Source organism: Lepus europaeus, chromosome 3 (genome assembly GCF_033115175.1).
Source record: "Lepus europaeus isolate LE1 chromosome 3, mLepTim1.pri, whole genome shotgun sequence".
Classification (NCBI taxonomy): domain Eukaryota; kingdom Metazoa; phylum Chordata; class Mammalia; order Lagomorpha; family Leporidae; genus Lepus; species Lepus europaeus.
In genome coordinates, this window is record NC_084829.1 from 56,318,796 (window position 1) to 56,345,476 (window position 26,681).

Genomic DNA, 26,681 nt, shown 5'->3' on the forward strand with positions numbered 1-26,681 from the left:
CTTTTTTCAAATTACCACCTTCAAAAAGTGTACACAATGAGATATTACACCTCTACCTTCTCAATTATGCTTCAGTCACATATTTACATCTGAGCATGTTGGAGTTAAATTCCAGAGAATCATTTGCATATAAGGTTATTGAGAACAAATCTCTTAGGTCACCTGATTTTATTTATCAAACTCTGACTCCTTGAATACTATAAATTCACACGCTATTTTTAATTTTTATCCTAGTAGCCACCTATAGTACAATTCAGCAATTATTTCTAAAACGGAATGTGGATGATATGTTTTCCAAAATCTTAAATATCTGAAGTATCTGCACATTACTGTTAAAATAATAAGTTGGCTGGAAAGTAAGAAACCAAGCTTTAATAGGGATGAAAGTGAATAATTACTGATTATCTAATCACAAGAAGAATTTCTAAGCATAAGCAACCATGAAATAAGACAAATAGAAAAATGAGCAAAAATATTAATATAGAACTTACCAAAGAAAAAATATAAATTGCCATTAAATCTCAGAAGAATTACAAATTTTCAAAGGTATGTTTTAGGGCTCGGCACTGCAGGTTGGGCCTCCCTGTGCAATGCCTGCAACCCACGTAGGAGCTGTTTCAGTCCCAGATGCCCTACTACCTATCTATCCAGCTCCCTGTTAATGCACCTGGGAACATAGAATGGCCCAAGTACTTGGGCCCCTGCATTCACATGGGAGACCTGGATGAAGCTCCTGGTTCCAGGTTTCAGTCTGGTCCATAACTGGCTGTCGCGGTCATTTGGAGAGTGAGCCAGTGATGGAGGATTTCTCTCTCTCTTTCTCTTTCTGTCTCTCCCTCTCTACCTGAACTCTGAATTTCAAATGATTAAATAATAATTTTTTTTAAAAAAATATATGTTTCAGATTAGACATATTGTAATTCAAGTTTTGGTCTGGAAAAATACAATTTACTGATGATACAAATAGAAATTGAAAGAAACCTATTGAAAAGCAATATAGTATTTTTAATATGGCTTGGAAACAATTTCTGAGAACAAATTCTAAAAGGTTATCAGAAATAGCCACAAATGTTTTGAAACTCATATGTACAAAGCTATCCATTACAATAGAGTATGCAATAGGAAAACCTGAAAAAATGCATGTCCAACAATAAAATAATATTTATATAAATAATGATTAACTGCTTAGCAAATTAAAAAGGCATATACTAAAAAAAGAATAAATTAAAAGTATCAGCTTGCATAAATATTCATAAACTATGAATATATGAAAATGGAATGTATTTAAATGTAGAAGGGAATATACAAAAATTTCAACAATGATTGGCCTTAGATAATGTAATTATAACATTTTTCCTGTTTCTTTCTCGTTTTCTAAAATTTTCATCTTCTTGAAGGGCAGAACAACAAAGAACGAGGCAGAGAAAGAAGCAGAGATAGACACTCCATCTGTGGTTTACTCCCCAAATGCCAACAAAAGCAGAGGCTGGACCAGGATGAGATCTGGAGCCCATCTTCACATGGGTGACAGGGGCACCAGCACTTGAGCACAGGATGCATTAGCAGGAAGCTGATTGGAAGGAGAGGAGCTCGGACACAAACAGACTCTCATATGGGATGTAGGCATCCTAAGAGGTAGCTTAACTCACTGCACCACAACATCTGCTCTTGCTAATGGTTTTCAATTTTTACATAAATTTTTAAAGATCTGTTTGTTTATTTATTTGAATGTCGAAGTTACAGAGAGAGGGAGAGAGAGAAAAAGAGAGAATCTTCCATTGCTAGTTCACTTCCCAGATGGTTGCAACAACCAGGGGTGGGTCAGGAGGAAGCCAGGAGCCAGGAGCTTCTTCCTGGTCTCCCACTTACATAGAAGGGGCACAAAGACTTCAACCATCTTTGGCTGCTTTTCCCAGGTCATTAGCAGGGACCTAGATTGGAAGTAAAGCAGCCAGGACTCGAACTGGAACCCAAATGGGATGCTGGCATTGCAGAAGAGGCTTTACCTGCTACACCACAAAGCTGGCCCCTCAAATTTAGATACAACGTGGCCACAGTGTCAACAGATTAGAATTTCACAATGTTCTACCTGCCCTATTTTCTTTTTTTTAATTTTTTTTTATTTTTGACAGGCAGAGTGGACAGTGAGAGAGAGACAGAGAGAAAGGTCTTCCTTTTGCCGTTGGTTCACCCTCCAATGGCCGCCGCGGTAGGTGCGCTGCGGCCGGCGCACCGCGCTGATCCGATGGCAGGAGCCAGGTGCTTCTCCTGGTCTCCCATGCGGGTGCAGGGCCCAAGCACTTGGGCCATCCTCCACCGCACTCCCTGGCCACAGCAGAGAGCTGGCCTGAAAGAGGGGCAACCGGGACAGGATCGGTGCCCCGACCGGGACTAGAACCCGGTGTGCCGGCGCCGCAAGGTGGAGGATTAGCCTAGTGAGCTGCGGCGCCGGCATACCTGCCCTATTTTGAAACAGTATTTCCTCATAGAACAGTGTTTCTAGGAATGAATTTCCAATGATAGAAGGCACAGTTGAGGATCTGTTGTTCAAAGCTCCAATGTGTATTTGAATCAATATAACCCATAGCCTCCTTCCAGAGATTCACAATGATCATTAGCATAAAACATACTGAGAAGTCCTGTCCCAAGAATATGAAAACGTTTTTAATCAGCATTTCCTCTGTATAGTTCAAATTTATTTAACTAAAAATTCAGATTACATTTCTTAAAAACATAAAAATATTTTCGATGACATACATTAGGAAATACTTACATGGAATTCTAATTAAAAGGTGTAAATGATTGTATGTGACCAGGAGACTTAAAGTGTTTGAATTAGCCTATGTCAATGGAATTACTCTAACTAAAATTAAATGAAATGCTTAACCTATTCAAACTACACTGCTATCTTCTGAAACCATAAGTACATCTCAGACTAAATAATTAGGAATCAGATACTGATCTCCTTTACAAATCTCCTTATATTAAAATAAAGTTGTAATAGATTGAGTAGGAATGGCTGGGTAAAGAAGGCAAAGGGAGAAAATCTATTTTATTTTGGTTGCCCCTGTCTGTTACAGAGAACTGAATGTAGCCAGAACATAGTTGTGTTCATACACTTTCTCATTTTGCTTTGAGAAATGCAGAAGTTTCAGAAATATTTTTGTGGAAAAAATAACTAATTAGCCCAAAACCTTAGCCTTTAATTCATAAAATACATAAGAGGCAAAAATAATACATTTAGCTTTTTGTACAGCTCAGGGGCTGTGAGTGAGCTATGTGAAAGGAACTCAATTTACACATGCAAGAGATTAGGGTTATGGCTGCTGCAGATCAAGACACATGCATTAAACGTGGAATGTTCAGTGTTACATGGTACGAGAAGGAGGATTTAACTGTAGCTAGGAGTATGAAGCAGAGGTTATCTGCCAGTTTCTACCTGCAAGAATTTATAACTTCTTGGTCATAAATGGTCCTGCAACCCAACGTTCCACTTTTAGTAGGTATTCCATAAGATGCACTGGCCAGTCTCGGGTTGGATCAGAGATGCTGAGGCAAGGCAGTCAGACTTAGCCCTGCTTGTATGGCCTTAAGAGCTGGCAGTTTGGAAATCTTACAGCATCCAGATGAACTCACTATTACTTTATTCCAGCCTCCAAACACTGCTTTTAAGGCTTTATTGCTGTTTGCAAAGTTGATATTTTGTCTCTGTTGTTTTGTCGAAAGTTACTGCTATCCTTTAAAGGTAGGAAGCAACGCTACAGATCACCTCTCCACTCCTTGTTACTGACAAGTTAGGTTGCACAGCACAAAATCAATACCCATGGTGTCTGCAAAATTCATCATCCCCTTTGTATTTTGTGAACATTTGCTTCCTTCCAAAGATCACAGCAACACAATTCTTATCAAAAGCCTGTAAGAGCTGGACTCCAGGGAGAAGACTGTTGGTAAACTAATTGAAACTTTTCTCTAAAATGTCTTCATGTCATTTTATTACATTTTTGTTCATTATTAATTTAAATGAAATATTCCAAATCCAATACACTACATGTTGGATAAATATATAGAATTTTGAAAGCAAATCAATCAATGCCCCAATTGCAGAAGCATTTACAACAGCAACAGACTATAGCAGTGAATAGGTTTAACTCTGAATCCATTTCTTCCCATTACAAGGTAAATGACTTTGGACAAATAACCTGAAAACCCAAGTTCTTACTTTCCTCATCTACAAAATATGGTCAGTTTAGGAGAACTAAATAATTCGGCACTGAGAATGCTATTTGTGTGCTGTCTTGTACTTTAGAAACACAGAGTACCTACCTGCTACTTGTGGAGGACAATATCCAATGGAACAGATAGCATTACAAATCTTAAATTCTACTTTTATTATTTCACTTTGATGACTTGATGTTTTGTTGGTGTTTATTGAAAGTTTAGCACCAATAACTTTAATAATATACTGACAAAATGAGATATATATTTTGCTGTGATTTTCTTCTCACAAGTTCAATCACTAAGCAGTTGGTAAAGAGTAAAGCAGTCACAGTATTCTGGTCAATTTTTTTTTCTCAACGATATAATCAGTACCTAATACCCAATATTCTTATGCCAATTCTTAGAACTCTCTTCCAAGTTGTAAAATATATCTCCATTGATTTCATTATAACCAGAAACTGCATCATATTCAGTATGTACAGTAACAAAATCTTCTTAGCAAAGCAATAGAAGTGAAAAACTTTATCGAATATAGTTGAAGTAAGGTTGGGCCAGTGGCCAAGATCTAGACCATAACACAACTTAATTTTAAAAATCTATATATCTGTACCCCTAATTTCTGAGTACAATAGAAATAGATAATGTGCATTTGAGTCACACTTATATTATGGAATGTACAGTAAGTATCCAGAGCAAAATGTAAGTTTCTTCTTACATATTTCCTTCAAAGTCGCTGGAACTTCCATATTGGTCATTTAATATTCCTATAGCTACAAAGCTAGGTTTTTGACAGAACCATTAAGCTTTGCTGCAACTTGGTGCTGTTTTACTTCATGCTTTTTGGACTCAAGGGTTTCCTTCAGTTCCATTTACTGGTGAGAAGTTTACTTTTTAAAATTTCTTAAGGGACTAAGGTTTGAAATATATTTTCTATGGATAAGAGATTGATTCAGCCTAGCTACTTAAACAACAAAAAACACATTCTTTTAAATAATGTTTGTTAGCTTATAATTTTACTTTGCCCTACATTTTGGTGTGATTTATTTACAATATGCAACATTAAGCGAAAAAATTCTGGCACAAGAATCAAAGATTCTGGGCCTAGACATGGCTCCATTGCCCTGGGATCTTGGCAATGAAATAAGCACAGTCTTCCCCACAGCGTGTGGTCCAATAGTAGGTAATCATCTTGTATGTTTAAATAGCTGAATGAATGACCTTTCAGAACTCTAGTTTCCATAGATTTGCATTCTGTATCTGCTTTGAGTGTTACATACTACAGTAATTTAGGTGAAAATACATAATGCACATAAAGTTAATTTTGTTACGTACCAATTATTCTCATTGTTGTTTTAAAATGGGTTACCAAGCTAAAAAATGATGGCAAAAAAACATGAAATTTGTAGCCAGACGTATCAAGGTTCCAGTAATGAGCCTACCATTTACTAGCAGGGTTACAACTCTCAACTTTCACATTACCCATAGAATTGTGATGCTGATTAACTGAAATAATACATGCAAATTACTTGGTCCAATTTCTTACCCAGGAATTACATCTGTGGTTGTTAACTGTTGTTTTAATTATGATTGCTACAAATATACTACAACCTGATAATGTCATATATTTTAAATGTGTTACACATATCAAAATAATAAGTAGCTAATTTAATTCTGCTAAATAAAATTCTTCAGCATAAATAACTAGAGAATAACAGTTTGTGACATAGTGGGAAAGTGAAAAATCATAAACATCAAATTCCATCTATATAGATGGAATCCATATTTTATTCCAAGAACTTTACTCATCATAAGTAAAAAGCTAGCAGTGATCATCTTATCAAATAATGAAACATAAATAAATCCACATTGCCCACTCAATATATTATGAAATATCAAAAATCAATATAATGCCTTTACAATGTGTGTTCTATGTATATATATGTCCACAGTTCATGGATGACATTTTATGTGGCTTTGGAATTAAATCCAAAAGTTATAATCCTGTATCAAATATTATGACAGTTATTTATTATTTTTTTTGACAGGCAGAGTTAGAGAGAGAGACAGAGAGAAAGGTCTTCCTTTTTTCCGTTGGTTCACCCCCCAAGTGGCCGCTACGGCCAGCGCGTTGCAGCCGGCGTGCTACACTGAACAGAAGCCAGGAGCCAGGTGCTTCCTCCTGGTCTCCCATGTGGGTGCAGGGACACAAGCACTTGGGCCATCCTCCACTGCCTTCCTGGGCCATAGCAGAGAGCTGGACTGGAAGAGGAGCAACCAGGACAGAATCTGGCGCCCCAACCAGGACTAGAACCTGGGGTGCTGGCACCGCAGGTGGAGGATTAGCCTAGTGAGCCACTGTGCAGGCCTATGACAGTTATTATAACTCAAGAAAATGAGCAGAAAGATCTGGCTACCACCTAAAAATAAAATCAGCCCAAAACAACTTGCTTAGGAAAGCCACTAAATTTAGATTGAATGCTATTACATTTAAAAAAATACTAGTAGGAATATAAATAATTATACTAATTATAAAAGCTACAAATCATAAATCATAAATTCAAACATAACTGAAGATACAGAAAATACTAAAAGTTTCAGAATTGAATGATTATTTGAAGGATGACTTTTCAACTTAGAATACAAGAGCTCACTCATCTGGACTTAAACATGAGTCAACTTCTCAGAAATTAAATCTCAAAAACCAAATTGAATTATCAACAAAAAAATTAAAAATTCTTCATAATTTTTTCTTTGTTTTAAAGGCTCTTTTAGAGAGTGTCTATATCTTTGCAATCAAATATCCTCTAATTTGGATTGCAAATTAGCTCCCTTCTCCAGAACAGGCAAGGAAATTAAACAGGTAATATCTGAATCTAAACTAAAACCATTGACTACTTCTAGGAATCTGACCAATCTAAGATGAAAAGCACTTTCAGCAGCTCATCACAGAAGAGAGTGCCTTTGGGCGCTCAAAGGAAAGCACTGTAGTCACTCTTATGAGGGCACCATCATGGATTGACCTTTCCCAGACACCCTACTGGGGAACAGAGTCCATCCACAGTCCAACTCAACAAGAGTCAAGAAAATCCAGGGTTCATTTTCTCTGGGGAGAGAAAAAGTTGTGTGCATAATGCTTCAGAATTTCAGCAAGGCAATTACTTGACAAAGTCTAGTGAACTTAATTTAGATCTACTGTAACCTTAATACCCCCTAGATTCTATTCTAGGGGAAATAATTGTAGTAGCGGTAGAGATCATTAATAGAGTACTTATCTCAGTAGGATTAAAGGCTTATGCCCTCACAACACTGAATCCTAACCTCCATTCTTTATTATAACCTCCACTTTACAAACAAAAAAAACAGTCCCAATGAAGTGAAAGAGCTTGCTCAATGATATACAATTGTTAAATTCAAGATTGGCATTCAAACTAATCTGACTCCAAAACCCTAACACTTAAATCCTACTAAGAGGCTTGAAGAAAAAACAATGACCCCCCCCCTCCACCCTCTCTCTACAAAACATTAACCATAAAAGCTGTTTGATTGATGACCTTCACATCTTGACACTGTGTAAGTCTTCAGTGCCTGCATCAAGGTTATTTGCAGAGGAGCCTACTCAATTTCCAAGCTGAACCCTCCTTTCTTCAACTTTTAATAATTAGAGAAGTAAAATAGTCCTCCTCAGCAGCTTTGAAGGGAACATGGACAATACTGGAAAGGAGCTGTTCTAGTCAGTGCTTCTCTTGATTAAAGGGCAGGGGAGATGACTCCGGCCTGAAGGCTTAGTGGTTGATTATTTATGAGAACTAAATAGCTGGCATAGCTGCTCCTCCACTAAATTCTCCCTATCTGAGTCAAAAGAGCTCTTCCAGGGGAGAGTAAAGGTGGCACAGAAGAAAAACTATAATCCCAATTTACCTCATCCTAACATTATTTTCACTTGCAACATTAACAATGGAATGTGAATGCTACATGTGAGAATATCACATTACTCCACTCAGAATTCTAAAACTTTAACACACAATCATGGGTCATTTCAGAAGACAGGGAATAGGAATAAAAACAAATAGTCCAAAAGATTTTAAAATGCATTGCTCTTCACAGTTGCTGTACCTCTTTGCAATTATCCAGCACTTACAATACCAATTTTTTGATTGGTAATCACAGGCTATTTGTATTACAGTCTGAAAACACTGCTTCTTCCTGTTTGGGGAAGACAGGGTTTGGGCTCTTTAGCTTTGTTTTTAATTTTAGTTTACTCTAAAATAGTTTTGATATTTCAGCTGAAATTACTGACCTATATGTAATTTAATTTTTTCACCAGGTTGTTTGTTTTTACTATTTTAAGCTTTATTTACATATGTATTTATTATTTTAGAGGCAGAGAGAAAAAGATTGATTTCATCCAGTGGTTCATTCTCCAAATACTTGCAAATGCTGGGGCTGGGCCAGGCTGAAAGCAAAGGCCTTGAACACCTGAATGGCAGAGACCTAAATACATGAACCATCACATGCTGCCTCCCAGGATGCATGTTAACACTAAGCTTGAGTTGGAAAAGCAGAGCTGGAACTTGAACCCACAGATTCTGATATAGGATATGGGCTTCCCAAGTGGTGTCAACCTCTAAACCAAAAGCCTGCCTCTATTTTCACCATTTTATATCACCAACTCCTGAAATAATTATCTCTCACGCTAATTTTGACTTTAGAATAAATAAGATGAAATCCAAAAGACATGTCAGTAACTTGAACTAAAATTAAAATGATTCTAGAGTTCTTGTTGACTGAATATCTGATTACTCATTGATCCAATTGTGCCAAAGAGCTTATATTTGTTCCTCAAGTTCTGTTTTCCACATTTCTCTACTCTGCTTCCTGCATGAAGAAGCTGATTTTCAGAGGCTACACCACTGGGCTCCATGGATCTTGGACTTCCACTGAGGATCGATGAATGGAAAGCATGGTGGACAACCTTGCTGTGGGTATTTATTCCATGGATTCCCTTCCAGCTGAGTATAGACTGATAATGTCTCTCTCCCAGCAGCCACAGTTCAGTATACCTATTCCATGTATCTCTCCTCTGAGCTGTCTGGCAACTATTTCCACTCTCAGCCTAGAAGGAATGAAGGTTCCCCTGCTGTCCCTGGGTACTTCATCATCTAATGTTTTGCTGAAAAATCCTGCCCATAGCACTATAGACGACATAACTTTTGTTGGAATACCCTCAAATGATTTAGTTTACATCTAGTGTTCCTTCTGGGACCCTGATAAACCACTGAAGGTTGAAAGAGAGAGAGAGAGAGAGAGAGAGAGAGAGAGAGAGAGAGAGAGATGAATAGGACATGATAGGACATGGTTCCTGCCATCACAGCATACAGTCACATCAGTAGGGTTGGTGTCATGGATCCCATGCTTAGAAGGGTCCTGCATTTGGTCTAATACTCTGATGCCACCATCCTAAAATTCTTAAGATTTTTTGAATTTCAGTTTGTACTGAACTCTATTGATGATACGGCTACTCCTGCAAATATAGTACGGATGATGAATACCAATACAACTCTAGTAACAGTAATGGGTATTTCTAAGTCTTACTCTGCTTCAAATACTGGTCTTAAAATTGTGTGCTAATTAGCTCATGTAATTCTATCAACACCAATGGAAAAACACTTTTTTTTTTTTAGATAAGGAAACAGAGACACAGAAAATTTAAGTAACTTGCTCAAGATCACATTGCTAGTGGAATTATGGATTCTGATCCAGGCATTCTGGATTGCTCTGAGCTACTCTACTTTTGCAACAGAAGCACAGAAAATAAAACAAACAATTTATAATTGAACCTTAAACTCACATGAGCAGTAACATGCCATGGAATTAAGTCTCTAGAAATGAGTGTTATTCCTTTTAAAAAGAGGCTAATTGCGAGTCACAACAGGAACAAAAATCTGCACAACAAATAGTATTCAATTTCTCATATTAAAAAACAGCTGAAGGTTTTCATAAATGTTACAAATGTCAAGTCTCTCAGTTTTGACATATGTCTTATCATCCTTAACAAAATTCATGCATTTTGAAACTATTGTATTCATTCCTAACAACTTTAGGAAACCTGTTTAATAAGGACAGTAAAAATTTCTAACATTCACTTCTAAAAAGAAATTATATAAGTATAATGTCTAAGAAATAATTTATTTAGATTCATTTGTTTCAAAAATATAAAATTACTTCTTGGAATATAAACACCATGCACCATTGTTTATGAAAAGAAAGACGAAAGGACTTAACATTATGAAGACAAGAATCTTCATTATCATAGAAATTACAAAATAGCACATACCCGAGTTTAATGTCTATCTGAAACTATTCAAAACTACATAGGGTTTTGGCTTTTCTATTTTATGTAATATGTGTTCAGTTTACTGCCTTCCAACCAGAAGACAATACACTGTCTGTGGTGTGCAAGTTTGTTATTCTAGGTTGCTTTTGTTTATTTCTTCTCTCCCCAAACCATGAAATATCTTTTTTACTAATCTACAAATGATGATTTTTTTTTCTCATCGTAAATATTGTACACTTTCATAAATTTTGCTTCTGTTTTGTTGGACTAGAATTTACTCAACCATTTGGACAAGACTTACACAAACCAGAAGTTACTATTTGGTTATGTGAATTCCTTTAAACATCTCTCAAAAAAAAAAAAAAAAGCAGGTAAATACTGCATTATTTTTACTTCATGGTCAGACTTGGTGAGCTGAATCTTAAACAACCCAATCTGACATCAAAATCAAAACAGATCTCTTCCCCACTCTGCGCCCCACCCCACCCCCAAATAAATGAACTGGTTGTCAGGGCTGACTGGTGTGTTTTCAAGGATATCTTAGCCAAGGGTATTATTTTAAGAGATGAGCAAATGGGGAAACCCCACAGCCCAGCCAATAAAATATGAACTTAAGGTGCAAAGAAGCACTCATAAATATTGCTAAGAACAAGGGATTCATTGTTTGACTCCAGCCCTCTCGGTGGCTCCTCTGATCTCAGCCTCTCTCTGCGTCAGGGAAGGCTCTTCCTTCAACCTGTGGTTTTTTTTTTAAAGCTGAGCTACTACATTATTTATGACTGTGAATGTGAGTAGCCCGTCTGTATGCTCTTCGTCCACAAATACTGAGACGCCCCTCTTTTCCCCACTTGGGCATTTTAGTGTGTAAGGATGAAAGGAGCTGATGTGGTTGGGATTTTGAATTAGCCGCTGTGACAGTACGAGGTAGACTGAGGATTTCCCCACACAAACTCCACCTGCACAAGTCAAAGACCAGTCTTTAACAACTCATTTCATTCATTTTCCTTCTTTCAAGTACTTTTTAAAAACATATTTTCTTTTGTTTTTGCAGCTCGTCCTCATTGTACTATGCCTTCAACTGTTACTCTTGATCTCTTTATCCTGTCTCATCAACTTTTCTCAACTTAAAAAAAAAGAGCAAATAGTAATTTCTTCCAGAAGTGATATGAATATTAAACAATGATAATACAAGTAATTTTTTTATAAACTAAATGGGAATCGCATGCTTGAATACTGTTATTTTTGTCCAATGTTGTATTTTTTTTCTTTCCTTCACACTTCCTCTTTTAAATTTTAACTGTTTTATAAAATAGTAAAGGCAAAAGCCAATTAAATTCTGTCAATGGGATTCTCAGGAAGAGATGAGGAGGAAAGAATAGGATGATGGAGAAACAATTACAGGGGTGGCAAGAGCCAAGGCAGTTCTGATGCCCTTGGGAGCTTTTCTCCCAGTGGGTGGAGGCTGCAATTGGCACGTCATAACCTTTTCCTTCTCAACTAGAGAGAAAACAGGAGACTGTACCTAAATTCTCAAACTGGAACTAATTGATTTCCAACTAATCTAAGCCTCTAGCTATGAAGAAACTAGGACTAAAAGCAGACCCCAGGAAGGGAGGGGGGTGGTCTAGGGAGGGGTGCCAAAAAGAGCCTGGGGCCAACAGAGACTTCAGAACTAAAGGGGAAAGACCCAAAACATGTTAGGGGTTAGAGGGAGAGAGAAGGGAGAGGGAAGTGATATGAAAGAAAATGGAAGAATGAAAGGGTGGTTGAGGCAGTCTCAAGTCCCACTAGCCTGTGTTCAATGCTTTTTACGTATTTCCAGCAGTTACTTCTTACCAAACTGCTGAAACTGGCTATTTGTGAAACCATTAAAACTTACAGAAAGAAACCCTGGCATTAAACCATAATTACAGCTATCTCTGACATCCAGGCCGGTCATTGGACAATCAAATAGCTTTAAAGGAGAAGATGCATCCCTTTAGTCACACCCATGAATGCTTGGCTTGTTGAAGAACAGAATAAAAGGTGTCAGCCTTCAGCAATGCCATTTTTTTTCCCAAAGTTAAATATGTTAAAGAATAGTTGCTGTTTTAACCAATATTATCACTTTGTGTTCTAGGCATAATTCATGAATATATACCCTAAAGACTTTAGATTATCATTTCTTCCAACCCATCCACCTTTCACAAAAATTCTTGTATGTGTTTATGGGTGTGTTTATGTTACACAAGTGTTAATCACCCTGTTGGAGACACTACATAGATAGGTATCATAGGTGGATATGCATATAAATTCCTCTTTTCTGAGTACTTAAATCAGCCAAAAGCAACAATTAGCATCAATGATGTCTTTCAGATATGTCAACTGAGGACATAAGCATTAATTCTTCCAGTACCAAGAGGTTTTTAAGGACTTGAGGAAGCAAGTGTAGGGGAGTTTAAAGTTTTGAAAGCATGCTTTTCTTTTATATCTAGCACACTAAATATATTTATAAAATATGAAAGAATAAAAACACATTAAATGATTTTTGTTGGAAAATTAATACGTATTATTAAAATATACTTAAGAACCATTGGACTCCAAACCAACCAATCAAATGAGTCAAGAACCCTTAGTATACTTAAAGTTTTCATAAAGATACATGTAAACAAAGAATAACACAAACATAAATTTCCTGTTTCACTGTTTTTTGTAATTTCTTCTAGAACATCTACAATGTTGTCATTCCATGTGTACTATTACAAGTAGTCAAAGAAAGATGTTTTCTAACTAAAAGATCTTAGAAACAACTACATGTTTATCTTTACATAAACAAGCAAAATACTAACTAAATATTGCAAACACATGCTCTAGTCATTCCTTTCATTTGCATTGAGATTGAGTATAACAACTGATCCTTCACATTCTGTGAAAGAGATGTTAGCAAGAAAAAATATTACCAAACTGGTATTAGCTAAGCAAAAACTCTACTGATACTCAACACTTTTAAGCAAAACAAAAAACAAAAACAGTGAGTTAAATATGCAAAAGTTCGATACTATGGACTGACAAAATGTAGCCCAAGAATAATAAATAAAATAGACTAGAAAATTTCGCTTCACACAACCATTTATATCAGTTTCTTCAAAATGAACAAATCACTAAAATAATTTACCTGTAAAAATGATATATTTGATTTTATATTTAGATGTTTACATGCCTTGAGGCAATTTACTTGCATTTTATTTTTTCTTTTAGTAAATTCAATTTTGCACTTATCAACACAAATCTAATCTTACTTGAAAGGTAAGAAGTAAATATTTTTCTACATATGATTCTAAGTCTGCATTAAGTATAATTGTTATGATTAGCATAACCTATGTTAGAACAAGGATCTTTCTGATTGACAACATAAATGCAAAAATACATTGCTTACTCTGAAAATGATAACATACATGTATTTTATAAAAAATGCCACTCAACTCTACTTATATAATTCATCTTATTATAGGAAATGTCAACAGATTCTTTTCACATATTTAAGTATCCAGGTGACTTCCTCAGTACAAATCCATTCTATACTGTTAATTTGAGTTATTTGCATCTAGTCTCCATTATATACATTTCCCTTAAGACACTATAAAGTAAACTTCTTTTGAGGCTTCCAAGATCACCAAACAAGTAGCAGTTAATATTAGCTAATAAACATTACAGTAAAAGAAACTGAAATTCTTGGTGCAATTAATAATGGCTTTGCACTTTTACCTTTTATGAGTATGCTTGTCCTATTTTATTATGCAAAAGATAGAGCAGTTAAAGCTTTTTACTAAGTAGTGATTGGTTACAAGTTTGGAGTGTATTAAAAGGGCATGATCTAGGGATCACACTGTGATTCAACTTTCCTTATACACTACTAAGAGAAACTCACCTAGTTTCAGAATCATTTTGTAGTATATCATGTGAGACATTTAGTTTGAAATTATTAGATGAAGAAACAAGAAATGACACAGTTTGGTATTGAAGAAAAGTCATTATTAAGCAGTTAAAGCATTTTAAAAATAAATTTTTCTGAAGATAATATTCAATACTGATTCTGTAGAGAAAATTGAATAATGAAAATTTTTGGTATAGATGATAAGCTAGTAAGCTACTGTGTTACTGTAATTCAACCAATAATAACAAAAATTTCATTGATTTGAAGATGTGCATGTTCATTGATGAAAAATATACACTCTCGAAATCCCTGAATAAAAATGTTTTTATTGTTTTGGACTTTCTTGTTCTACTTAGATTTATAAAAAGTACTGGCAAACAAACTCAAAAATAATACTTAATATTTTTCTAATCATAATAAAATATATTATTAGAACAAATTCATGACAGTTCTTGTTTTTCAAAGTGTATAGCATAACACATTTTTATGTCAGATCTTAGGTGTTTTGAACTAATTTTTTCTGTAATTTGTTCTATGAGTATGCAAATTAGGCTGATTCAAATTTTCTACAAATGTATCAAAACTAATTTAAATTCTTGAATAATACTTTTGCTACAAAGTAAAATGTTCATGACCCACATTTGTATGGGTCTTTCCTTTATCCTAGGAAAGAGCAATCCAACAAATTTGGAATGTTACATTTTAATGACTTAAAAGTGTCAATGAAGTCAGTTAATTATATGCAGAAGAAAAGGCCTCTGAGACACCTGATTAATGCAACAAATGATGACTTACTAAAACTTAATAATGAGAGCGTTGTTTCGAGTAACATAAAACATGATTTATTAAGCACCTTATCCTTCATGCTAGCATTGCTAAGAGCAAATGAGCAGGGCATATTAAGAAACATATATTATAAAAGCATCCATGTGTTATTAAGATTTGTTGCTATCTGACTTTTCAAGGAATATTTCCTTTGAGATATTGAATGCGGAAGTTTTTAGTTAAGTGTATCGTAAAACATGTGGCTTTTAAATCAAGGCAGACTGCATTTTTAAAGTTTTAAAAGTTCTGACATTAAAATTTTTTCAAATATTTCCAGTTGATTAATTTGTTTATAAAATTTTTAGTCTTCAGAAATAAAATAGATTCTATGTAAATTTCCTTTGACTATTTGAAAACACTAAGTTTTCACATTTGGTTTGAATAAAATATTAACGAAAACAACAGCTCTTGGAAAGTCATTTTAAATTGATAAGTTCTTTAATGTTATTGTAAGAGGAAATATTGAGCATTAATTTACCATTTGATATCGTCACTATTGAAAAACTACTATGAGCTACTAGCATTGAGTAAGAAATAATTTTGAAACTTATTTAATAATATTGTTGCTGTTCAGACATTTTCTACTAAATAATTGATCTCAAGTAAAGAAATTTATACAAAGAGCATGAAAGGGTGTTTTACATTATTCTTGCGTGTGGAAAAAATTCACTAGGTATTACATAGTTTAATCACTACATTTAGGAAATATTAGATTGAAGGTTCTTTTAAAAATATTTTTCATAGACTTTCAGGACCCCTCCCTGGATTATTTGATAGTAATCTTTTAAAGTGTGATTTGATCTTAGCTAAGTTAATGTCAATATTTTTACATTAGTTACTTCCCCTAGATGAGATTTTTGAAGCTGCATATAAAGATATACATTCTTCAAGTTGCTAGTAAAAAAAAAAAAAAATTGATTCAGAATGTCATTTTTACTTTCCCCTCTGTAAGTGCTTGCTGCTTTTCTTTTCCCTTTCCCCCCATAGCATAGTCGCATAAATTTCCTTCCTTTATCGCTTTTTCATTCAAAAGTTTAAGCAAGTTTGAAATTTTAACAAGATGTAAAAAATTCAAATCTAACTGAGCTATAAGTGTTCAATTACAGCTTTTCTTATTAAAACAACATTTGACTCTGTTGCCTAAGGCAAAATCTTACATAGCATCAAGGAAAGAAAGGAAACAGAAGCCAGAGAGGAGAGTTATAGAAAATGACTTTATATAAACATGACCACCTACCAAGTAGCTCCTTTACCATTAGGAAAACTTCCACTTTGTAATAACACAGATTAACAAATAAACGAACAACATACCTAAGTTGACAAAGCTCATGACCATGTCTGCGTCATTCAGAAAGTTGGTATCATGTAGGCTGGCTAGAGGAGGGCTCTGGGTGGTCAGAGGCGCTGTTCGAGATAACTGTATACGGCGAGGATACCCATTGGGAGAGGCTGGGTATACCTTTCTTGCCCCTCTGGTCTCTCCTGCCAGGGATGCCCTCACTGAATATTCCGACTCTTCTGGATTTTCTTCATTGGCCATGGCATTGTACAGGTCCAGCATAAAGAGAGGCGCAGACGACGCTTGTTTTCCAGGTGAAAATGGTCTGGGTCTGTGAGGCAAACCCAAGATAGAGAGAATTTCCCTCTGTATTTCCCGTCTTTCGTGGTTCCGTAGTCTTCTATAAATAAAACTGGAGTGAACATGATTGTCTCCCAAGCCTCCTTTAGAATAACCCACTAGAACCCAGCAGCTCCAGAGAAAAGCCACAATACCCCTAAGTAAAAATGCAGTCAGATGCATTTTTGTCCAAAAGCAAAAGTTGATATTTTTAGTCCTTCTTCTCTTAAAAAAAAAAAAAAAAATTCCTAGGAGGTCCAGTTTCCCAGTAGCTGAACAAACAAATTTACCTATTCTTCATGACAGTGACATTTCTGAACACAACATCCTCACTGATTTTCCGTTCCTATTTTAAATATTTTGGAATGTGTCAAAAGTAGTTATTTCTACGAAAGCTGAAACTTGGATTTCCAATTATCCACAGTTGTTAAGAGTTTTTGCTTCATTGATGTGGCAGAAGACGACTAATAGTATTTGATCGGATGACCTATGCATTCCTATATGAATTTAGGATGATCGGGCCTTTGGTATTTGAATTAACGAAAGCTGATCTTCTGATAAACTGAAGTTCCCAAGTTATCTTCACTTGCTCTTGAGTTCTTCTCAACCCTTGAGCTCTTCCCAAGACAAATCCTGATTTCTGAATCACAGATCTAGGCTGATCTGCACCTTGGTGTTGAAATATGTATTTGTCCGGCAGCTTGGTGATAACTTTAACATCTTTTGTGTCCTCCTAGTGTAAAATAACACTCAAGGTTGTACTATTCAAATAAATGTGTTTCCCTGAATTTGCTTGAAATCCTTCCTGTAAATCCATTCAATCCCTTTCTCCTTCTTACTGTTAATTCCACCTCCAGCAGGCACAAATATACCAGCCCTTTTCAAGAGAGATCTAAAGAGTAATGTAAGCACAACCCTGCTGGGAAAGAAGAGGCTTCTCATTGTAATTTGAAACTGGTAAAGCAAAAAGAACTTAACCCTTTTGCTACCAGAAAAGCCTCCATTTTCACAATTTTCTAGCCACATAGCGACCAGAGAATAGTGATACATGGAACATACGAGTTCTGGGGGAATAAAAGCCAGTTTTCAAGTAGCAGACTAATGATTTTGCAACCCATTTTATACAGCAGTCTTTTGTAGCTTTTTGTTGTTGTTGTTTAATGGCATGCATTTAACACACTTCTGTATTAAGTCTCAGGTTTTGGCTAAGTTAACATGATAGGTCTCTGATCTATATTCGAAATTGTTTCTATTTTTATGTCATTAAAGTTTACTTCTTAAAAAGAAAACGGATAAGTTGTAAATAGAGGTTAATTTGGTGTTTCTTTATGCCAGTCAGATTTTTTTCAAAATAAAATACAGGGAAGAAATAATCACTAGTATACATATCCTACCTCCCAAAGTAGTAGTTACAATAATTCAATAATGATGATTAGATAACCCAGCTTTAAATGGCTTTATATATCAAGACTTTAAACAGAAGAGCATATTCATAGTGCTCTTATGAAATCAGTACAGTTGAAATATAAATATCCTAAGATGTATTTTGATTCCTAACTTTTAACTTATTTCAGTAGAAATGCAGACAGACTTACAAATTAGATATTGCCCATAAATGGTACTCAATACTTTGATTTGTTTTAACTCATAAAAATAAACATAAAACAAATATTCTTCATGACTACATACAAATTGAAATCTGAGTTTTTAAAATTTGATGGGTAAAGTGGGGAAAATGCACACCTTTCTAAAATACCATGCTTAATCCAAGGAAATGAGCAAAGTACGTGTGTATCCTTAATGTTTCATGCCTTTACAGTTTGGAAGTCTACAATGTTTTTGTGCAGCTATAATTTTCCTTACAAGCTCTCACTTAACCTCAGGGCTCACAGTGCTTTCATTGTCTGGGATACTATTCTGATACCAATGTAAATTTATCAACCAAATTCTAGAACTGTTATGAAATTTTAATGTTTTTCCTTTACTCTACCTAGAGGCGCCTGGTTTCTTGTTTAATTTCTGTTAAAATGTTTCCGCTGACTGTAGACAGCAAACTCATTCTTCCCACAAATGTTCAATTTATTGATGGAATCAAGATATTGAAAGAGCTTACAGAATCCTATTCTGTGCATCATTTTTCTTATACAAACTCTGTGCACTAAAACTTGATGATGCTGTTTGTTATTTGCCTTACTGAAAATCCTTTATTAATAGCCATGGAATATGCCACAAGAGCAGACCTGTGTGCTGACATACAGGAACCCCTCTGTGAAACAGATACCACTAAGAATAGCAGTAATACAAGTTGGGAGTAAGTGAAGAAGCAATATTTCAATAAGAAGTGGTTTAAACTGCTAAAATTCTTGAAATTGTTTACATAATATCCAAACCAAACTAAGAATTTTTGGTCATTGGTACAGATTCAAATCAATTACATTAAGACAAAAAGCTTCTCTACATTTATAAAATAAATCACAGATAAAGCAGACTGCAGTTTTCCTCTAGATTTTAAAATAAATGATCAAGGTTATGAATTTGCTTCATGTCTGTTGAGCATAGCAAAGAGTTACAAAGTAAAAATAGACCACATTAGAGGGAGAAGCAAATCTTATTATCTTCCATATGTGTGGTTTTTCCCTAAGAAATATTTGAAAAATAAAAATGAGACAAGGTGTCATGAGTCCCAAAAACTCATTTTCTGAAAGCATGATTTATAATATCAATCAGTGCAATTGTAATGTAATTACTTAAGCAGACATATAGCTTTCCAGTATTTTGGAAATCAGTTGCTGGTATTCTTGGTTAGAATTTTAGTATGCACCCTCCCCTTTGCTTTCCTTCCAACTCAGACTAGATTTGGCAAACATTTGTCTTTCAAAAAGATCAACATGTGCAATGAGAGAAAGAAAATAAGGGACAAAATACCTTCCAGGAATAAAGTGAAAATGCTAACAATCAAACAAAAAAAAATCAGACTCATCTTCAATTAGCAATAAATGTGTTTTACAACTCATTTGAATTCCTGGGTAGTATTGTATCTAAGTATGTGAAAGCACTTTGAAAGATACAGTATTTAGCAACTGCAAGGTATAAATATCCCAACTTGCTAAGCATGCATTAAAAAATTGTATGGGGCATTGAGTATACTGAATAAGCACATGCAGGGAAGAAGAGGTGGAGGATGAGAAACAACCAGGGCATCACTAGGATTATTCCTAAATATAACTGCATTTCAAGAAGTGGAGGTTTCATAAAAACTCACCTTTCTCAATCCAGTCATTGGCTGGGTCTATGCCAATATAACTAACCTTTTGTGAAGAGCACACACAATGGATCCCAAGCAAGTATTTCTCCACTGTCCTTTCTGTTCATTTTTCTATTTACCTCACTAAAATGTGACACATTCAATCCATAGGTATATAAATCAACAATGTTCAATCAACTAATCCTATTTTTTTCCAGATTCCAAAAAAAAAAAAAATCTACTTAAAGCAAACTGAAGCATGTGTAAGTCTGTTATGTTCTAGAATAATCTTACTCCACGTCTTGAATTTTTTTGTTCATTTATTTGTGTTGTGTTGTTTCTGCTTGAAACAAAAATTTCCTAGCAGACAGCAGTGAATGGTAGATGCCCATGTGAATCATATCTGCGTTTTGATATTTTCTTCCAAATTTGAAAAAATAATTCATAATCAGTTGAGATAGCATTGAGGGAAGAAAGGGAAAAGGGTTGAAACAAAGCTACTTAAAAGCTTGACGGGAATGGCAGAAGTGGGAGAATTCAGGGAAGGTATCCTCTGTAGAAACTCTGGTAAATGTATGCTCAAGTGCAGAACAGAGCCACATCTGTGATATTAAATTGCCTTCAGTTAACTCTCGTTTTGAGCCAAAAACATAGCATACATATAAACAGAATATAGTGTGCATAATAGTGGTCCAAAAGGAGGCACAGCAGTGCTACAACACCACCATCTGACTCAGATTTGCCTGCAGTAACCTGAAAGGGATTGTAATCACGGGCAGCCTTCACTTTTTGTCTATCTGATTACTAGTTGTTAAGGAAATTTTCCAACCAGTAATAAAATACAGTCACCAAAAACTTTTGAAATGTTTGGTATTTTTCATGGGTGGTGACATTATCGAATGCTTTAAATGAACAGAAGATTTTTCAATATGGTTTGTGTTATTACATGTTCTTAAAATTGCTACCATAATAATTTTGTAAGTAAATATTCTAAGTTACTTCTGGGAGAACAAAGCGATATCTGATAATTAAAACTCTGATTCTGGTAGTGAAATAGCCATCCAAGGATTGTATATGACAAATAGACTCCAATTAAGTTACCCCTAAACATGTGGGTAGTTCAGTTATGTGGCCAGATATTTTATACATAATCCAAATTGACAGACTTTAAATAATTAAGTAGGTTTATCATTAGCCAGTCATGTTGTCAACTAGGAAACAATATCTTCATCTATAGAGCATTTTTTTTATTTTTAAAATTAATTCATAATAACCCAGAATTTAAATTATTTGCCATTTCATTTATTCATTCAACAAATATTTGCTGTGTGCTTGATGCTGTATGTCCTAGATATAAAACAACAAGGTCCTTATCCTCACAAGTCTTAAAATTATGTGGTATTATCATTTCAATTCATTTAAGGGAATAAAATTAGTATATAAATTTAGTTATTAATGAAAAAATATTTCCTTTTTTACTGAGGTATTAGCCAGCTTTTAAACTGCTTGAAAATAGGGGCTGGGACCATGTTGTTCACCAATAGGGAATAATGTATATTAGTGGCCCAATTAAAATGTGTTGAACAGGGGCTGGCACTGTGGCATAGCAGATAACACCACAGCCTGTGACAACCACATCCCATATGGGTGCTGGTTCATGTCCCAGCTGCTCCATTTCCTATCCAGCTCCCTACTAATGGCCTGGGAAAAGCAAAAGGTGGCCCAAGTGTTTGGGCCCCTGCCACCCATGTGAGAAATCTGGATGAAGCTCCTGGCTCCTGGCTTCTGCCTGGCCTCAGAGATGGCCATTGCAGCCATCTGTGAAGTAAACCAGAAGATGGAATATCTCTCCCCCTCTCTCTCTCTGTAACTCTGACTTTTTAAAAAATGTGTTGAACAATAGATTCTTCAACAAAGATGAAGAATATTCCAGGGACTTTTATGGACAGTTCTCTCTGGAAGCATAATTACAAGGATTCATTAAGTTCTCAAAATGAATTTTTCATCCTGTAGTAGGTAGGCTTGCCTAACCTATTCATTCCTCTCATAAAGAAATTTGCATATTACACACATTATCTCAGAGTTAGAAATCTAAGTATAAATTTCTATCAATTCTAGAAAATTGTAATGACCCAGAAGGAATTGCATTAAAATGCATTACAAAAACACTTGAAAAACGTATTGGTCTATCACTTTAGGGAAAGTCTATTGAATCGAAGGGCCCCTGCCCCTGAGCTGTGCTTGTCAGCTAAGACCTCATTTCTTTGAATTGTAATGGCTCATTGTATGCATTTTGTTTAGTGCTGTTTCTACAGCCTGGTATGACAGTGCCAGTGCAAGAAGCCTGAAAATGGTTTCTTTTTGTTTAATAAATATTAGCAGTTAACATCACACCTACAGTCAGCAGGTACATAGGCAGATGACACACACAGTAGATACTAGGGTGAAGTAGGGATGGAGGATGCCTGGTACATGAGAAAAGGCAGTTAATAGGGCATGAGGAGAGTACCAAATAAATAGGTTTTAAATTCATACTTTCTGAACTTCACACTTTTGTAGATGATTGAACTCTAACTACAAGTATATTACCAACATATAGTTAGCTCTGTGCATCCTCAAGTTACACATTCATAGATTGAACCAATGACAGATTTAAAGCATTCAAAAAAAATGCATCTGTAGTGAACTAAATATGTGTAGCCTTTTTTCCTTTGTACTTATTCCTTGAACAATATGCTGTAACAGCTATTTATAGACTATTTAGATTTTATTAGGTATTATAAGTAATCTAGAGATGATTTAAAGTATATGGGAGGATGTTCAATAGGGGACTCAAGCATTTATGGATTTTGGAATCCATGGGAGTCCTGGAACTGATCCCCTATATAAAACAAGGTACAACTGCATTGACCAATTTGAAACCTGTAGAAGTATGACAGCTCAACAAAAGACAAAACTGTCATTTTTTGCCCAATTATTCTCAATTATAGCATGTTGATCCTCAAAGGAAAAATAAAATCTATAAATGCTCTTGATACATTCAAAATGGAACAATTTGAGGGAAATTTTTAAACTATCTGATGTAAAACTGCCTTCACAGAATACTTACTATCTATAATGTTTAAATTTCAGGGTTGTACTTTGTTTTCCAGGGAAAAGATAATAGCTGATAGTAATTTATTCAAATGCTCTAGGATAAATGTAGCCCCAACTATATCACAGAAATTACCTGTTAGCTACAGAAAGACCTTTTTATGTGTATATGTCACCCAGGACTCATTAATATTCTGCAACATGAGCAGATATGGACTTTGTTTCCTGAGATGTGATGCAATGAGGAAATATAGCTAAAAATGCAAAAGATAAACAATCATTAATATTCAAGCTGTAAGAGTATAATATCCCTCCAACACAAAGATTTACAAGCCAGGTTGCACATTAAAATTGTGAATTTTGGACAGGATGACGTTTCAAGAAATACTGACGGTTGGCCTACACTCAGGACCAATTAAATCATAACTCCTGTGGAGGAACCCAAGCATCAGTGTTTTTTAATACCCATTAAAATAAGGCCAAAAATGAGACTCCCTGATAGATAGTCTTGGCAACATATAAGCCAATGCACATATAAGGCTTTGTTTTGGTCTTTTAAGACAGTTCCAAGTAGAACAAGATTTTTTTTTCCCTTGATTGCTGTTATTAGTCCATGGTATATAATAAATTGCTGTTTAAAACAATACACAGGCCGGCACCGCAGCTCACTAGTCTAATCCTCTGCCTGCGGTGCCGGCACTCCTGGTTCTAGTCCCGGTTGCTCCTCTTCCAGACCAGCTCTCTGCTGTGGCCCGGGAAGGCAGTGGAGGATGGCCCAAGCGCTTGGGCCCCGCACCCACATGGGAGACCAGGAGGAAGCACCTGGCTCCTGGCGCACTGGCCGTAGTGGCCATTTGAGGGGTGAACCAATGGAAAGAAGACCTTTCTCTCTGTCTCTCCCTCTCACTGTCTAACTCTGCCTGTAAAAAAAACCAAAAAACAAAAACCAAAAAACAATACACAGTGTTTGCCTCCAGAAAACATTGTGCAAGCACTTACACATTAGTATGAGCTTATTCTGCACCCACCAGATCAATAAATACAATAGACAACAACTTTCCAAATTTAGGGACCAATTATTCCTAGAACAATTTCCTTGAATGGATGCATTTCAATGCCAATCTTAAAATGAAATTTTATATACACAAACTGCTATTGGGCTGCACAGTAAATAAGAATATATTTTTCAAAATAGCATCTACTTATTACACAATCCTCTTTGCTCTCATTTTGTCTTCTTTCTTGCATTATGGTGTAATGGGAATTAAAAGGCCTAATCCATTACATATCTTTAACATCCAAGTTAAAGAAATTCAACAGTCTGATTTCATATAGCAGGTGCCCTTCTTGCCTACACTTTTCTAGTTCTAGGAGGTGTGTGTGTGTGCATGTGCTCATTCCTAGTGAGGAGATGAAAGTCTATTTCTGTACTTTCTTCACATATTGGATCTCCTTGTCACATCTCAGTTATTTTCTAATTTTAAATGTAGGGCCCTGGCGCTGTGGCGCATCGGCACGTTGGGTTAATACCCAAGCCTTAAGTGCTGGCATTCCATATGGGCACCAGTTCGAGTTCCAGCTGCTCCACTTCTGGTCCAGCTCTCTGCTATGGCCTAGGAAAAGCAGTGGAGTACATCCCTGGTCCTTGGGCTCCTGTGCTCCCATGGGAGACCCCAAGGAGGCTCCTGGCTCCTGGCTTCGGATCGGTGCAACTCTGGCCATTGCGGCCATCTGGGGAGTGGACCAGAGGATGGAAGACCGCTCTCTCTGTCTCTACCTCTCTCTGTATCTCTGTCTTTCAAATAAATAAAATAAATCTTAAAAAATTTTTAAAATAAATTTAAATGCATTGATTTTCTCTCCTTAAACTTTGCACTCTCTTTATCTTTTGTTTTTCCATTTTGCAATAAACTCTTTATCTCTATGTTCCCATTTTTAAAAGCCTTATCCCTTCTGGTTTTGTTATCTAGCACTCTCTTTCAAGTGTGCAACTGTTTTCTTTATCTCTCATCTTTCACCACCCCTCTATCACTCACTACAGAGAGGCATTTCATCCTACCCTCCCTCTCCCCAATCTCTTATTCTTTCTTCTTCCTTAGAAATCAGTTGTATTTTCTATAGTTGTATGCTCATTAGCAAGACAGGGATAGTATCAAACCAGATATGATAATATTCTTAACTGATAAATGGATTCTACTTTAAAATTGCCTCCATGGAAGCAGATGTAAATAGTGTAGCTGTCAACCCAACTCTAGAAAATCAATGTTACAGATGTCGATATGAATACTTTGGAAACATTCACAACTTTTCAACTACTTCTGGCCAAAATGATAATGATAATAATAGCACCAATAATTGCATTTAATGAGATGTGTAGCCTCATATTAAGAATATAACAGAATAAACCTCCACTAAAATTATTTTCTATTATCAGCCTACATTTAATGTAATGAGTAATTATGTTTGAGTCCGAAGTATTTCAAGATTTTTATATTGTGATGTTAAACACATCTATCTTAATAGGAGGCTGTGATACTATGCAATATCACTTAATAGGATTTCTAAAATGTCTTTTAAGGCTTTACTCCAAGAAAAATTCTTTAGATATGATGTTTACCTATTATATGCTATCTTCCAAGCACATTTGGGGAAATAAAGTTAAGGCAAATTATTTACAATTTCTACGATAATCCAAGAAGTATTTTTCATGTAGATATACTGCCCATTTACATACATGTTCAAACATCTTAAATCCATGATAAAGACTCATTACAGAAAGACAAATCTGACAATATTCTTTAAATACACAGGGATAATATCAACATCTCACTGAAAAACTGGAGCAGTTTAAATATTCTGAACTTTTTTTTACTTTAAACTTACAAATTTTTATGGTTCTTGACTCTGCAATTAAAAGCTGAAGACTATGCTAGCATGCTTCCCCCATCAAAATGAAGCACAAATCATCCATATACACTGGAATCAGGATCACTTAGAAAGATAAAACCATAACTACATGCCAGTAGCTTAAAACTCATTCCCTATGATAAGTACTGTATTATCTTTTACAACTATCCAAATGCCACTTAGATTGTTGAATCTTTCTGGTAGGCATTCACCATAGCTTATCATTTAACATGTGGCCAAAGAATGTCATAAAAATTCTTTAGTCCCCATTGCTTATATTTCTTCCATTTACGTGAGTTATGCAACGGATGTTTGAGGACAGAGTTTGGCAAGGAAAATGCATGAGATTTGCAGCCAGAAAACCAGATTTATATCTTGGTTTTGCCACTTACTGCCTGAATGACCCTTAAAAAGTCACTTTGGAATTATACCATTAAAGGATAACTAGAAATAGTCATTTTCCTGAATCTAAGTTTCTTCATCTGAGAAAAGGAGAAAAATATACCTTACAATGAGATTGTTACCCATT

The 26,681-nt window shown here is 35.4% G+C and overlaps 1 protein-coding gene across 1 annotated transcript in view; it reads right to left on the minus strand.

Annotated features, from left to right (window-relative positions):
• Window positions 1-17,823, minus strand: part of BMP5 (bone morphogenetic protein 5) — a 126,055-nt gene extending 108,232 nt beyond the window's left edge. The window contains exon 1 of the mRNA XM_062186297.1: window positions 16,602-17,823. Within this exon, the coding sequence (XP_062042281.1) occupies window positions 16,602-17,091 (490 nt within the window). The 5' untranslated portion in view covers window positions 17,092-17,823. The remainder of the gene's footprint in view (window positions 1-16,601) is intronic.
• Between the last annotated feature and the right edge of the window lie 8,858 nt (window positions 17,824-26,681).